This window comes from Suricata suricatta, chromosome 11, assembly GCF_006229205.1.
Source record: "Suricata suricatta isolate VVHF042 chromosome 11, meerkat_22Aug2017_6uvM2_HiC, whole genome shotgun sequence".
NCBI classification, from domain to species: domain Eukaryota; kingdom Metazoa; phylum Chordata; class Mammalia; order Carnivora; family Herpestidae; genus Suricata; species Suricata suricatta.
The window spans coordinates 47381585-47398075 of record NC_043710.1 but is presented as its reverse complement, the minus strand read 5'-3'; the positions used below and the strand labels follow the sequence as shown (position 1 = coordinate 47398075).

At 41.9% G+C, this 16491-nt stretch overlaps 1 protein-coding gene across 3 annotated transcripts in view; it reads left to right on the top strand.

Annotated features, from left to right (window-relative positions):
- The first annotated feature begins 6090 nt into the window (after positions 1–6090).
- SWAP70 (switching B cell complex subunit SWAP70) overlaps positions 6091–16491 on the top strand; it is a 73972-nt gene continuing 63571 nt past the window's right edge. For 2 of the 3 annotated variants that reach the window (XM_029956279.1, XM_029956278.1), the window contains exon 1: positions 6091–6302. In XM_029956279.1, coding sequence (XP_029812139.1) covers positions 6204–6302 — 99 coding nt within the window. In that variant the 5' untranslated portion in view covers positions 6091–6203. The remainder of the gene's footprint in view (positions 6303–16491) is intronic. The other variant, XM_029956277.1, reaches the window with a different exon arrangement.

Sequence of the window (16491 nt, the reverse complement as noted above, 5' to 3'; positions counted from 1 at the left end):
CTTAGCCCTCAGGTCACACTCGTGTCTTTGAGCACTGGAACCATGTACAAATCAAGCACTTCAAGCTCTGCCTCCCACCCTTGGGTTTGGAGTGTTGGTGGCTGCTCTCCCTGATTTCTGCACCACTGCTTTTGTACCAAATTCCCCTCCCCTCTGTCTAACCTTTTTTACCAGTAGTGAAATCCAGTAGATTTTACTACTCATTTGGAGGCTTTGCCTGGTTTTTTGTATTCAGGGTCACCTAAAAAACCTGTCTCTTGTTTCATCTTTCTGACTGCAATGATCTAGGTGTTTTAGCTTATGATTCTGACACCAGTTCTGAGCATGATTTTTTTCCCTACACCAAGCAATTCCCTGCCGGTATCAATTCTGACATGATATACCCGGAGATAGCATCAGATGCCACAGGTTAAGTGCTCAGTCCCACAAATCAGGTGCCAATCACCAGTCCAAGCGTGGGTTATTATCTGTGCTTCTGACAGACTAGTTAGAAACCAGAGGTTCCTAGACCCCTCCTCTTTGGGTCAAAATGATTTGCTAGAGTGGCTCACAGAACTCAGGAAACCAGTTTACTTACTAGATTACTAGTATATTACAAAAGATTTTAATGAATGTCAATGAATAGCCAGATGAAGAGATACATAGGGTGAGATCCTGCACACAGAAGCTTCTGTTTCTGTGGAGTTTGGGGCCTGGCCACATGGGTGTGTTTTGTTCACCAACCCAGAAGCTCTCCAAACCTTGTCTTTTTGGGCTTTTATGGAGGTTTCATTACATAGACATGAATGATTAAATTATTGGCCATTGGTGATTGATTATACCACCAGGCCCTCTCCCCTCCTCAGTTAAAGGAGTGGGACTGAAAGTTCTAACCTTCTAATAATATGGTTAGCTCCACTGGAAACCAGCCCTCACTTATAGGTGTTTTCCAAAAATTGTTCATTAATGACAACAAAAGACAATTTAATCACTCTTATCACTTAGGATATTCATGGGTGTTAGGAGTTCTGTGCCCAGATTGGATGAATGGGTCCATAGTAAGTACTTATGATTTTATTAATAACATTTTCTTTTCTCTAACTTGCTTTATTGTAAGAAAACAGTATATAACACATATACAAAACATATATTGACTGTTTATGTTATCAGTAAGGCTTCCAGTCAGCAGTAGGCTATCAGCAGTTAAGTTTTGAGAAAGTCAAAAGTTTATATGCAGATTTATGGCTGTTGTGAGGTGGTTGGTGCCCCTAATCTCTACATTGTTTAAGGGTCAACTGTATATATTTCTTACTGTAAATCACAATATCATGTAGTCAAAATACCATTTCTTAAAAGTTTATTTATTTATTTTGAGAGAGAGAGCCAGAGAGTAAATGTGCAAGAGCAGGGGAGGGGCAGAGGGAGAAGGAAAGAGAAAATCCCGTGGGGCTAGATCTCATGAACTGTGAGATCATGACTTGAGCTGAAAGAAATCAAGAATTGGACGCTTAACCGAGTGAGCCATGCAGGAGCCCCAAGCCAAAATACCATTCTACATTCCTCTTTCTCCATCATCCCTTCATCTCCCGTATGCTTTTTGTTTTTTTTGGAGTTGGGGGGGGCTTTCATACTTCTGCATATTTAGCTACCTCTTTCTAGAATGCCCTTCCTTCTCCTCTACAGCTGTTTGTAAACTTTTACTAATTTTCTTTTCTTTTATGTTTGAAGCAAGTGCTTATTTATGTTGAGAGAGAGAGATGTGCATGAGTGCATGTGAACAGGGAAGGGACAGAGAGAGGGAGGAAGAGAGAGAATCCTAATCAGGCTCCACACTGTCAGCACAGAACCTGGTGTGGGGCTTGATCCCATAAACCGTGAGATTATGACCTGAGCCGAAACCGAGACAGATACTTAATTGACTGAGCCACTAGGTGTCCCAAATAATTTTCAAGACTCAGTCTCCACCTTTGAGAAGCCCACCCTCATCCCTCTCCTTTGTGGGTAATATCGACATTGATTTTCATGCATTCAGTGAGCCAGCAGATCTGGCCTTGTTCTCAGTAGGAGATCATTAAATCATTAAATATTCCATAGAATACCGGGCTTGGCTTAAACTCCAGCTACTATTGTCTGAGAAGGCATTCCCAATTAGCCCTGTCACACAGTTATCATTAAAAGGTCAAATTTTGCTGCTTTTACATCTTGAGCAAACCACCCAGCCCTAAATCCTCAGAGGCTTTTGTCCTTGGCATCAGAACTCTATTATTATTCTCTTCCTTCTTGTTCGTCACTATTGCCCCTCCCATTTGGATAGGCTTTAGTGACTATGTGTGCTTTCACAGATGGTATCTTATTTGTTCCTCACAATAACTCACCCCTATGTGGCAAAGAGGGCTGTTGTTTTTCCCAGGTGAGGGGACTACAATTTCACCTGGCTCTGAGGATATGGGGCAGGCCTGAGTCCCTGAGGTGCTACGGAAATTCCAGGACTGGTTTATGAAATTTCCCATGGAACCAGAAGCTCCCCTCCATCCCCAGGAAAGCTGTGAGGTAATGGTGGCAATGAAGATGCTATCAGTAGCTGAGTGGCCAGAGGCTGGACACCACTCCCACATCTGCAACTTCAGGCACAGTCGATCAGCATTTCTGCCTCTTGCTGCCAGATTGTGTCACTGATTTCGGGGTATTTCAGACCCTGGGGAAGATAAGAGCTCTACAGACCTAACTGACAGACCTGGCCCTCCTGGCTTGTTTGGCCTCAGATGCCAACCTCTCCAATTTCTTCTCACATCTCTCCTCTCGCCTTTGTTTTCCACACTTGCTTTCACTTGGGGTTCTTGACTAAACCGTGCTTTGTCTAGGCTGTTATTTGTCTGGAAGTTTCTTCTCTCACTTTTGCCCAGTTAGCTACAACTCACCCTTCTGGATTTAGCCTCATTGTCATTCCTCATTTGCAGGCCTCCCTGTTCCTGACACAGCAGCATATTCACCTGTCTACACCCTCGTATCAAGCCACACTTTGCCTTTGTAGCACTTAGCAGAAAAACAAAGGATGGTCTGGAAAGCAGTCCAAGGAGAGGGCATGCTATTTGTTTGTAACACCTAGAAAGCCACGAATATTAGCCATAACTGGGCTAGTCCTAAATGAAAGAACAAAGATTATCTAGGCAAAACTATTTGAACAGGTTTCAAATCCTTTATCTATACCTTTCAAACACTATAGAGCTATGCAGTCTTCCATGAGACCTGTTAGAATCCCCCGTTCTCACTCACTGGTTTCACACACTAGAGGGGCTTTGTCTTTTTTCTCAACAACTTTCCTTCCCCCACCAACCCTCAAATTTCTGCGTTGTGGTCTTTCTCTCTTCCTCTCTTCTTAATTCTCCATGACAAGAAACAACTCAAAAACTAGTCTGGGAAGGTAGGACTCTCCTGGAAGAAGAAAAGGGGAGGAATGAGTAGGCCAAGCCAGAATCATCTTTGGTGGGCAGGGGAAGGAAACATTATCTTGAGAACATTATCTTTTCACTGTTGTCCAGTTATTTAATGTTACATAACAAACCACTCAAAACTTAATGACATGAAACAACTACCATTTCATTATGCTCTTGATTCAGTGGTCAGAAGGTTGGGCAGGGTACAGAAGGAATGGTTTGTCTTTGCTTCTCAATAACTGGGACCTCAGCTGCAATGGCTCAAAAATGGCTGGAGATGTCAGGGACAGCTTGACTGGGGTCATATGTCTCAGGTTTGGGTTCTTTTCTATATAGTGTCTGCCAGGAGTAGAATATCTAAGATGGCTCTTTCATTCATATATCTGATGCCTAGTCTGGTATGGTCGAAACAGCTGGGATCTGGCCAGCATTGTTCTCGCTCTTTGTGGCTTTTCCATGTGACCATAGCTTCTCACAGCTTGGCAGCAAGGTTCCAAAGGGAGCATTCCAAGAGTAAGAACTTGAAGAAATCCAGGGGAAGGATTGAATCCAGGTTCAAAGGCTTTTTAGGACCTGGTTTAGAAGTCCCAGGCTGTTACTTCTGCCACATGCTATTGGTCAAACAGGTCACTCAGTCTAGCTCATATCTGAGGGGAGAGGACTTAGATTTGCCTTTTGATATTTAGAGCAGTATGGATCCATAAAGACGGACAGAGTTAATTGCTGCCATCTTGGAGATTATCCATCATAGTCCTCACCTCATTCCAGACACTACAATTCATGTCCCTTTCATGGAATTGGCTTGAAGTCTAGGATTGCATCAAAGTCAGGTCCAGGTGTATGAAGGTCCTTAATTAGAGCTCCTTTTCATTTGAACAACTATGAATTAAAGAGACAAGTTACGTGTCCCATCCCTGTTACTGAAAACATATGAGACAATGTTTATTTATTTATTTTTTGAGATAACTCTTATTATTGTTTTAAGCTAAATTTAGGGTTAATTGGTTACACAGCCATAGATAAGTAATATAATCTGTTAGTTTCCAAGGCACAGCTCTTTTCATGACACCATTATGCTTTTAAAATTTGTTTGGGTTGTGAGAATTCGGACTGTGGAAGAAATGGGAATGTGGAAGTTCAGAATGTCCTAGTTATATGATTATTTTAAAATATGCATATTTTTTTGGTGCTAACAGATACTGAGAGAACCATCTAGTGGTTAAGCTGAACCCTGAGAATTAGGAGAGTATTTTTTTTTTGTCACTACCCAGGGAAAGCTGAATTGGCATTCAGAAATTAAAGGTTGAATCATGTGCTTTTGCTGACTGGCAGGTTTGGATTAAAACTGGGGAAAATAAATGATAGAAACGATACTGGCATGACCAAAATAGTCCTGACAAATGGTGATGAAGTAGGGTAGGGCCTCAAGAGCCCTCACAGTGAGGGACCAGCAGACTCTCTGCTTCTGCTCTTTCCCTTCACCTAAGCTATCCTTTCCTCTGCTCCACCAAGTTTCCTTTGGTCTCAAGCTCATTGAACAGTTTCTTCCTTTTCTGCTTTTTCCCAAATCCTTCTTCTTTATATGAACTTTTCCTTTTTTATAAGGCACATATACATGCATTTAGGAAGATAAGAAAGGAAAACAAAGCCAAACTTGATCTGAGAATGCTCTCCTTTTGAAAACTCTTGGTGTTTGTTCTCTTCATATTGTCCAGATTTAGTCTTGGATTGGAGAGGCAAGGCACTGTGCCTGGTGACTCAATCAGATTTAAGTCACCCAGCAATCCTTATTATCCTAGGGTGTGACCCCTAGAAGAACCTCTCCAGAACATCTGGTGCAACAGGCTCATTTTTAGGTGGAGAAGTTGAAGCCCACAGAGCTCAGGTGATCATTGTTAACAGATACAAACTGAACATCTACAATGAGGAGGATGCTCTTACAGGCTTGGATGTATTCTTTTAAATGGTTCGCCCCTTCTGACTAGTAAAATGGGTCGAGTGATTTGCTGGGATTCTCTCATAACCTATTATGCCATAGAAACACCAGGAACAGCAGAATAACCAGGGTCAAACCCTTTCCGAGTTGTGAACTGACCCCCAACGCTGAGGGTTAGGAAGAAAAGGTTGCCTGACTGTGTGGCTTCTAAACTAACCTCAAACCTCTTATCTGTGCCCCCAGAGCCCACTACACAGTAGGCACCAGGAAACGTTTGAAAAATATAAAACTTCCCATAGAAGCCGTTCCCTGCCTCCCCTCCCCCTCCACATCCTCTCTGGCTAAGGAACTGCGCTGGCACTGGAGCTCCTGCTCGGGGACTTTTCCGGGTGTTAGTTTTCTTCAGACGGCGGCGCGTCCGCGGGACAGGTCCCGGGCTCTCTTTTTCAAAGCACAGTGCGGACTGGAGCAGGGAGGCTGCTCACCCCGATTCTCATATTTTAACTCGAAATGCGGGTCTTAATGTTTAGGAGCACGCGAGCCCCGAATGTGGCCCGAGGCCGTCTGGGGAACTCGAGAGGCATGCTGGGTAGTGCTCGGCTTCCAAGCCGGCAGAGAAGGCCAGTATTCCCACCCGCAGGTGTGAGAAGTCCAGGCCACCCTGTTGCTCCCACCCTAGGGCGTGCGGCTGCGGGCGAGACCAGAGTGGGCGGGCCCTGCTGAGGGCGGGGCCTGCCACGGTCAGGTGACTGCAGGGCTGGCGGCGGCGACGGCCGCTGCTGCAGTCGAGGGGCGTCAGACTCGACCGAGGGTCAGCTAGGCAGCCTGGCAGTCTGGACAGACACGCCGCGGCCATGGGAGGCTTGAAGGACGAGCTGCTCAAGGCCATCTGGCATGCCTTCACCGCGCTGGACCTGGACCACAGCGGCAAGGTCTCCAAGTCCCAGCTCAAGGTGGGCGCTTCCCCCCTCCCCCCACCGCCAGCCCAGCTTCGCCCCAGTCCCCTCACCCCGCTCCGACCCGGTGCACACTCCACTACCCCCGGGTGGAAGCCGGTACCCGCTGGTGGTGAGCGCAAGGAGGGCGGGCAGGGATGCGGCGGCCTGCTCCGGGCTCAGGGGCCAGCGACCAGGATTTGGCGGTTCTGCTTTCCTCGTGCTTTCAGGCCGTGCCCTCGGGCCGGTAATTAGTCCCCTCAGAGCTCCTCGTGAGGGTTGGGGGGTGGTAGGTGGGGATGGGGTCTGGGAGAATCGGGCTCTGGTCGGCGAGGGGAGATCCAGAAAATCTCCGACTCGGACAGGGCGGTGGGAAGCTCCCTTAGACAATATAACCCAGATTACCGCTGCACTCTGGAAGAGGAAGGGACTTACCCAAGGTCACTGGGCAGAGCCTTCTGTGGAGCGCTCCACACTAGGCAGCCCTTGAAATGGCCAGCTGCACCCCAGGCAGTCTGGCTGTTCAGAGGTGGGAGAAGTTCCCAGAGCCTGGTCTCCATTGGCCTCGTCCTCTGGAGGCTTTGGTGGTGGGGACGCTTTCTGTCTAGTGAGAAGATCTTCCTGCCTAGGGCCCTCAGGTCAGTCACGCGTGTGCTGTGTCCCGCAGGGACCTTAGTTCCGGGTGAGGAGCATTGATCTTTCTGGCACAGTCTTTATTGTGACTGCCAAAAATCCCATCATTGAGAGTATAAGGTATAAATAAAGGAATGCTTGTAAATTGAGTAACCCCAAGCAGGGAAAGTGGCACTTAGCCAGGAGAAATTGGCAGCTTTTAGGAAGTATAAAATATAGAAACAGACAAGAAAAGCCATTCACAGGCATTTTCTAATATCCACATTTTGGATCTGAATGTCTGGTTTTCTTAGCCTCTTCTGGGAATGAATTTCTGAAGATTGGGTTTGCTTTGTTTATTTTGTGCAGTAATCAGTAGGTTCTTATGAGTAGTGGTTTTTAGGCCAGTAGGATTTAGCATTTGCTTTCCCTTCCCCTTCCCCATCTTCCTTTCCTCTCCTTCTCATTCATAAAATCATAGTCTGGAAGGGTTCAGAGATCTTTATTTAACTTTTAATTAAATTAACATTCAGTAAAGTTGACTTTTTTGGCATACAGTTCTGTGAGTTTTAACATGTGTATAAATTTCTATTAACTACTACCAAAGTTAGTTTTCCATCACTTCTGTCATCCCAGAAAGCTCTTGTTGCCCTCTCCGTCCAGTTGGGGTCAAACAGCAGTTTGGTGTATTCTTAATTGCTGAAGTTTTGTCTTTTCCATAGTGTCATGTAAATAGTGTCATTTAGTATGTAACCTTTTGATACTGGCTTCTTTTACTTAGGGTAATGCCTTAGAGATTCATCCATGTTACTCTGTATATTAATAATTCTTTTTTATTAAGTAATCTATTGTATAGTTGTACTCAAGTTAATTCATTCACCCTTGAACATTTGTGTTATTTCTGCTTTTTGGTCATGATGGGTAGAGCTCTGTGTTACTTTTTTTTTTTTTTTTTAATTTTGAGGGTGGGGGTCTGAGCCGGGGAGGAGCAGAGAGAGAGAGAGAGAGAGAGACAGAGAGAGAGAGAGAGAGAGAGAGAGAGAGAGAAAGAAAGAATGAATCCCAAGCAGGCTCCATGCTGTTAGTGCAGAGCCCAGCGCTGGGCTCAGTCCCACAAGTTGTGAGATCATGGCCTGAGCTGAAACCAGGAGTCAGAAGCATAACCTCCTGAGCCACCCAAGTGCCCCTACTGTTTTTACTTTTAATTTACCTATATCATTATATTTAAAGTGGGTTTCTTATAGATAGCATGTAGTTGGGTCTTGTTTTTTAGTCCACACAATCTTTTAATTGTTATGGTTAGACCATTTACATTTAATGTAATTATTGATAAGGTTAACTTTAGGGCTACTAATTTTATTATTTCATTTCTGTTTTCCATTTTTTTGTTCCACTGTTTCTCCTTTCCTTTCTTTTAGATAATTTGAATGTATATTTTGGTATCTCATTTTAATGCTGAGTTTTTGACTATATTTCTTTCTGTAGTTTTTTTAAATGATTACTCTCGAGATTATAATATATACCTAACTTTTCAGTCTACTTAAAATTAATATTTTACAACTTTGAGAGGAATGTGGAAACTATATCACCATTTTTAGGTCCCTTTAACCTCCCTGTTTTATGTGTTGTGGTTGTAATATTTATTAATTTACACGCATTGAAAAACTTACCAATGTTAAAATTTTTTGCTTTGAACCACCACTTTATTTTATTTTAGTTTATTTTTATGTATTTAAAAAAATGTTTATTTATTTATTTATTTAGAGAGAGCGAGTATGAGCAAGGGAGAAGCAGAGGGAGAAGGAGAGAGGATCCCAAGCAGGCTCTGCATAGTCAGTGCAGAGCTTCACCTGGGGCTTGAACCCATGAACCATGAGATCATGACCTGAGCCAAAACCAAGAGTTGGATGGTTAACCGACTGAGCCATCCAGATGCCCTATTTATTTATTTAAAAAAAATTTTTTTTTTAAATTTTTGAGAGAGTGAGGGTGCATGAGTGTGTGAGCAGGGGACGGACAGAGAGAGAGAGGGAGACAATATCCAAAGTGAACTCTGAGCTGATAGCCGAGAGCCCAGTGTGGGGCTTGAACTCACGAACCATGAGACCATGACCTGAGCCAAAGTCAGATGCTTAACTGACTAAGCCACGCAGGTGTGCCTAAAGTTTTATTTATTTAAGTAATCTCTATACCCAACTTGGGGCTTGAAATTATGAATCCTGAGACCAAGAGTCACGTGCTCCACTGACTGAACCATTCAGGTGCCCTCATTTTTCCTCTCTTGATGACATAAATGAGATGTTTTCTGTTACTTTTGTTGCACTCTATTTAAAATTGTCCTTATTGCTGCTTATAGAAAAAGAGGATTCTTGACTGAAAGGCTTGGCACCACACCTTTCACCCACAAGGTGTTGATGATGCAACTATGCAACTGTGTTTTGTCTGTCTTTTGTCTGTTTAACTGAGAAACTTTGGAATTGATTTAGTTCTTTCCATCTTGCCAGTGTTTCTGGTATGGAAAATATTTAAAAAAATTCTGTTTAGGTCTTTTCTTTTTGTTTTGACTTTTAAATTTGATGTTCACTGATTTGTTGGCTAGGAGTAGAGTTTTTGCCTTAATTTATGCATTCATTCAGTACAATACATTCATTCCTACAATAACCTTTTGTGTGTTTACTCTGGGTAAGGTACCATGTTAATTTCCTAACAAGATTAGAATTTTTAGGCTCTTAAGAGTTAATATTTCCTTGAAGGAAATATCATATAATTGGTTCATTAAATACAGACTAACAGACTAAAAATTATATATCCAAAACAAGTGTTAGAATTCATCACTTTGTAAAACTGTATGGGCATTCTAAAATATTTTTGACATTTGTCTTTTCAGTTACCTTCACAATATTTGACACAGTGAATGGATATTCACTTACTACATAATAGGCAATTCATGTGTTAGATATTGTGCCAGTGCTAAGGATGAAAGGAAAGTCAGCGGGGAAAAAGCCAAATAGAAATCTTTGCCTTCAAAGAGTTTAAATTTTTGTAGGTAAACTAAGAAACTAACCAACCATTAGAGAAGGTTCGTCCTCCCTTTCTCTTCCTTTTTTTCCTTTCTTGATTATATTACTCACTTTATCCTTAAAGTGTGGTGGTAGAGATAAATAATTATTATTGGATAGAGGATGTTGAGTGGATTAGAAGATAAGGAAATTTTAGAGGAAGAGGTAATCACTTCTTACTAGTGGGATTATTTTATGAAAAAAGCTTCTTTGAAATGAACTCCTATGGAAGACAGCTGGGATGTGATTAGAAATGTGGGAGGGAGGGGCAAACCCATTCTATTCATTCATTCATTCATTCATTCATTCATTGGATATTTTTTGACTGCTCTTAGCTCCAAGGCATCCCTGTGAAATACTGCAGCTGACAGGAATTAATCTGGCATTTATGGGGACTTTTGTACAATTAATTGAGCCCACCCATGAGTGGGGGGAATGGCGGGGGGGAGAGAGAGAGAGAGAGAGAAAGAGAAAGAAAGAGAGAAAGAGAATGAATATATATCCAAAACAGTCTCCATGCTGTCTGTACAAAGCCTGATGCAGGGCTGCATCTCACAGTTACCTGAGCCGAAATTGAGTGGAATGCTTAACTGAGCCACCCAGGCGCTCCTGTATAAATTATTTTGATTGCAGTGTAGAATATAAGTGTGTGTATATGTGTATATATAAGAGAGAGTTATTGCCGGTGATAAAGCTATAGAAATAGATTGCAGTTAAAGCATGGAAGCCTGAGTACCGGGCTAGTTAGGTAGGTGCCATAGAGTCTCCAAGCTTTCTGAGAGGTGATGGGCCAAGATCAGCAGTCCACTTGAGGAAGTCACTTGGGCTGTAGCATGTGTACTGGGCTGGAGGGGATTGGGCATACTGGAATTAGGGAACTATTGCAGTAGCCCAGATGAGCGGTAATGTGAAGCTGGAGATTGTGAGGATGGAGAAGTGGGGGATGGTGGGTGAAGGAATTTTGCTGTCTACTTGCCTAGTTTCATGACTGAGTATAAAGAGAAATGAAAAGGACAGTCAGAAATGTTTCACGTTTCAGCTGTGGATGACCAATGGATAGTAGTGGTTTTTCATAGAAACAGGAAAGTTATGAAAAGAACTGTTTAGAAAAGAAACGAAAGTTAACTTTATACATGTAGAGTTTTGTTTATTTTGTTTTATTTTTGAGGTCCTTGTTAGAGGTGATGTCCTTGGCAAGGGTGGGGCTGTCTGTACAGGATCTGGTGGTTGCAGCTTGGAAAAAAGAGAGGAGTGATTAATTGATGGTCTTGGGCAGTGGCTAGAGTAGGTGGTGAGGAAGAATAGAAGCCAGCGGTCCAGAAGTGAGAGCAAGAACCACTTTGGGGCAACACTGGAGCTGAGGGAGAAGAGATTTTAAGGAATACATGGTCTCTTATCTTTGAGAGTTATTATTATTATTCTATACATGTATTTTGGAGATTGTAATGAGATTGATTCTTCCCTGCCATAGCTTATAAACTACATAATTTTTCACTAGAGAGAAGTTGTGAAAAGTTTGAAGTATTGGCAACATCTTGGGAACAGATTTTTTTTTTTTTTTTGAGAGAGAGGGTGCAAGTAAGTGAGGGCAGAGAGAGGGCTCGACTGAAGCGGGGCTGGTGCTCACTCAGTGCAGGACTGAGCTCTCCTGAAGCAGGGCTGGAACTCATGAGCTTAACTGACCGAGCCACCCAGGTGCCCTTATTTTTTTTACTTTAAAGGCGATTACTTTGCAGTACAGTAATCATTTAGATAAATGTGTGTTCAAGTCACTACTGTAATTAGTAAATATTTTCTCATTTAGGATCTCAAGTTTAGTACAAAAAAGCTTATGTTTTATGCTTAATTTTTATTAATTAGTAGCATGTTTTTAAGTAAAACGAAAATTACTACCTCAAGAAATGTTGAAACTTGAAATCCAAAGAACACATTTACAATATAAGTTATTATTTTGTTGTTGCAAACATAGACTTTCATTAAATTTATCAGCAAGATAAAATATGGAAAACAGAATTTGAAAACCATCTGTGACTTGCATAAGCTGCTGTAGAGGCAAGATGTTGTGGGCTGGTTAGTCACACTGGTGCTTCTTGTTGAGACAACTAGGTATAAGGTCAGCTTAGGTCAGTATCTTACTGATCTTCCTTAATGTACTCCCCCAAGTCCCCTGTTCCCTGCACTTTCCAAAAAAGGGGGGACCATCTTTGCCTCACTTTTGTTAACCTTGATTCTTTCTCCCTCTTCTTCTGCATTCCCTGTACCCTCCTTGGTCTTCTTCCTTAGAATCTGTGCACCCTCTCCAGGAGATCTTCGCCTCTTAGGATCCACTTGTGGCCTTTCTGGCTCCCCACCTGGGTTGCAGCTGTACAAGTCTTTACCCCACCAACCCTTGGCTTGAGTACCCCATAGAATTCATTAGCTATATTAGTTTACGTTGCAATTGGATTGTTAGAAGGCAGTTCGTTTTTAAATTGTCATAGTGATTTGGTGTTACTCTATTTTTCAGGCTGGATAGAGAGACATTAAACCGAATTATTATTTTATTTTTTTAGATGTTTATTTATTTTTGAGAGAGTGAGTGAGCAGGGGATGGGTGGAGAAAGAGTGAGGCTCTGCACGGTTAGTGTAGAGCTAATGCAGGGCTTGAACTCAGTGAGCTGTGAGATCATGACCTGAGCTGAAATCAAGAGCCAGATGCTTAATCGACTGAGCCACCCCAGTACCCCTGAATTATTATTATTATTATATACATATATTTTTAAAAAGGTTGTTTATTTTGAGAGAGGAGCAGAGAACGTGAGTGGAGGAGGGACAGGGAGAAAGACACACAGAATCCAAAGCAGTCTTGAGGCTCTGAGCTGTCAGCACTGAGCCCAGTGTGGGGCTCGAACCCACGAGCCCTGAGATAATGACCTGAACTGAAGTTGGACGCTTAACCTGACTGAGTCCCCAACCCCCCCTGAATTATTATTTTAAATTAAGCTTTTCCTAATTGTGTACTAATCTACTTGTTGACTATTGAGGTGGATATCAATAGGCTAATGGCGGGGAAAAAAGTCTTTAGAAACACATTCTCACTTGCTTTTAAAAACTTGTATTTATGAATAGACTTTCCTTAGAACAAACTATAAGACTATTTTTTGTTTTGAACGCAGTTTTAGTGCATTCAAACCGATGTGAGATTAAAAACTTTTGAGAGATTGGGGTACCTGGATGGCTCAGTGTTGAGTGTCTAACTCTTGACTTTGGTTTAGGTCAGGATCTCACAGTTTGTGTATTTGAGTCCCGCATTGGGCTCTGCACAATGACAGCATGGGGCCTGCTTGGGATTCTGTCTCCTTCTCTCTCTGCCTCTCCGCTGGCATGCACGTGCGTGTTCTCTTTCTCAAAATAAATAAAAAATAAACCTTAAAGAAATAAAACTACTGTGAAATTAATGGAAACTTTCCTTTATTATCTGTAGGCAGGTACTACTAGGTACTTATAGATAGCTAAGTATAAATATCATTGAGTTGAATGTTACAATTTTCTTTCCACCCACTTTTCCCTTGGTTTGGTTTTGGTGTTTATGCCCTTCTTGTGTGTGTGTGTGTGTGTGTGTGTGTGTGTGTGTGTGTGTATTTAATTTTTATTTTTAATTAATTTCTATACCTAATGGGGCCTTGGACTCATGACCCCGAGACCGAGAGTCACACACTCCAATGATTGAGCTAGCCAGGCGCCCATGTTATACACACACACACACACACACACACACACACATATTATATATAAATATTTTTTTAATGTCTTTTTAAATTTATTTTTGAGAGACAGAGCGTGAGCAGGGGAGGGTCAGAGAGAGAGGGAGACACAGAATCTGGAACAGGCTTCAGGCTCTGAGCTGTCAGCACAGAGCCCGATGTGGGGCTTGAACCCACGAACCGTGAGATGACCTAAGCTGGATGCTTAACCAACTGAGCCACACAGGCGTCCCTATATATTTTTAATGAGGGACATTTGTATGTGGATTCTGTATGTTATTTATATGGCATCTGAAACAGACATTGTTACATGTAGGCTATGATGTAAATTTGCAGAAGTCAATGGAAATAGGTATAGGGCATATTATTTGAAGTAGAGACAGTAATTAATTTCTTCTCTACTTATGTTTTAAAATAATCTTTAGATTATTTAGAATTTCAGTGGTGTTGCTGTAAAATAAATTTCTAGTGTTACCTAGACATACAAGCAATTCTGATCTGAAACCATAATAATTCTAGAAGAGAGCCTGGGCAGTAATTTCTCCGACAGTGGCCGTAGCAGCATTTTTAAAGGTGTTTCCTAAGGCAAGGGGAACAAAAGCAAAAATAAACAATTGGACTACATCAAAATAAAAGGTTTCTACACAGTGAAGAAAACAACAAAAATAAAAGGCAGCCTACTAAATGGGAGAAGATACTTCCAAATGACATATCCAATAAAGGGTTAGTGTCCAAAATATATAAAGAACTTATATAGCTCAACACCCAACCCCAAATAATTCAACTAAAAAGTGGGCAGAAGACATGAACAGACATTTCTCCAAAGAAGACATCCAGATGGCCCACAGGCACATGAAAAGAGGCTCAACATCACTTATCATCAGGGAAATGCAAATCAAAACCACAATGAGGTATCACCTCACACCTGTCAGAATGGCTGAAATTAAAAACACAAAGAGTGCCTGACTGGCTCAGTCAGTGGAGCATGCAATTCTTGACCTTGGGGTTGTAGGTTCGAGCCTTAAGTTAGGTGTAGAGATTACTTAAAAATAAAATCTTTAAGGGACACCTCGGTGGCTCAGCCAGTTAAGAATGTTCACAGCTCTTGATTTTGGCTCAGGTCATGATCTCATGGTTCATGAGTTTGAACCCAGCGCTGGGTTCTGTACTGATAGCTTGGAGCCTGTTTGGGATTCTCTGTCTTTCTCTTTCTCTCTTCTTCCCCTGCTCGTGCTAGTGTGCACTGTCTCTCCTCAGAATAAATAAGCTTAAATAAAATCTTTAAACAAACAAAAAACCATACAAGAAACAGCAAGTGTTGGCGAGGATGTGGCGAGAAAGGAACCCTTGTACAAACTGTTGGTTGGAATGCAAACTGGTGCAGCCACTCTCGAAAACAGGATGGAAGTTTCTTTAAAAATAGAAGTACCATATGATCCAGTAATTCCACAACTGGATATTTATGAAATATGAAAATACTCATTCAAAATATGTATTCATCCTCTATTTATTGCAGCATTATTTATAAAAGCCAAGATATGAAGTTAACCCAGGTGTCCTTTGATAGATGAATGGACACACACACGCACACACACACACACACACACACACACACACACAATGGAATGTTAGTCATGAAAAAGAGTGAAATCTTGGCATTTGCAACAACATGGATGGGTCTAGGGGGCATAATTTCAAGTGAAATAAGTCAGAGAATGACATACCATATGATTTCACTAATACATGGAATTTAAGAAAGAACAAATGAACAAAGAAACAAAACAGACTTCCATATAGAGAAGAAACTGGTGGTTACCAGAGGGAGGTGGGTGGAGGGGATGGGTGAAATAAGTGAGAGGGATTAAGAGTGCATGTATTGGGATGAGCACAGAGTAATGTACAGAATTGTGGTATCACTATATTGTACACCTGAAACTAATGAACACTGTATATTAATTTTACTGGGATTAAAAACATAAAACTTTTAAAAAATACATGTAATTCCAAGCAGATAAGATGATGAAGGCTGTTATTTAAACATTTGCACGTTGGGGCGCTTTAGTGGCTCAGTTGGTTGAGTGTCTGGCTTTGGCCCAGGTCATGATCTCACGGTTCATGGGTTTGAGCCCTGCGTCAGGCTCTGTGCTGACAGCTAGCTCAGAGCCTGGAGCCTGTCTTCAGATTCTGTGTCTCACTCTCTCTCTGACCCTCCCCTGCTCACACTGTCTCTCTCTCTCTCTTTCTCTCTCTCTCTCTCTTTCTCAAAAATAAATAAAACATTAAAAAAAATAAACACTTGGACATCAAAGAGAAACTTTGGAATAGTTCTTATATATACATGGTATACAATTAATAAAGTTCAAAAGGGCATTTACAAAAGTGAAAACTTTTCTCCCACCCCTGGCCCACACTATTTTCCTGCCCTGGAGGTAACCATTGTTACTAGTTATGTTCCTTCCAGAGATCAAACTGTACCTTAAAATTAATATACTCTTATTGCTATAGTCAATTTTCTTTTTAAAATTTTTAACGTTTATTTATTTTTTGAGAGACAGAGAGAGCATGAGCCGGGGAGGGGCAGAGAGAGAGAGAGAGAGAGGGAGTCACAGAATCTGAAGCAGGCTGAAGGCTCTGAGCTGTCGGCACAGAGCCCTACGCGGGACTCAAAATCAGGAACCTTGAGATCTTGACCTGAGCTGAAGTCGGATGCTTAACCCGACTGAGCCACAGGCGCCCCAGTGTTGTTCTTTTAAGTATAGTAAAGTGTAGTGATATTTTTTGCAACCTTTATTT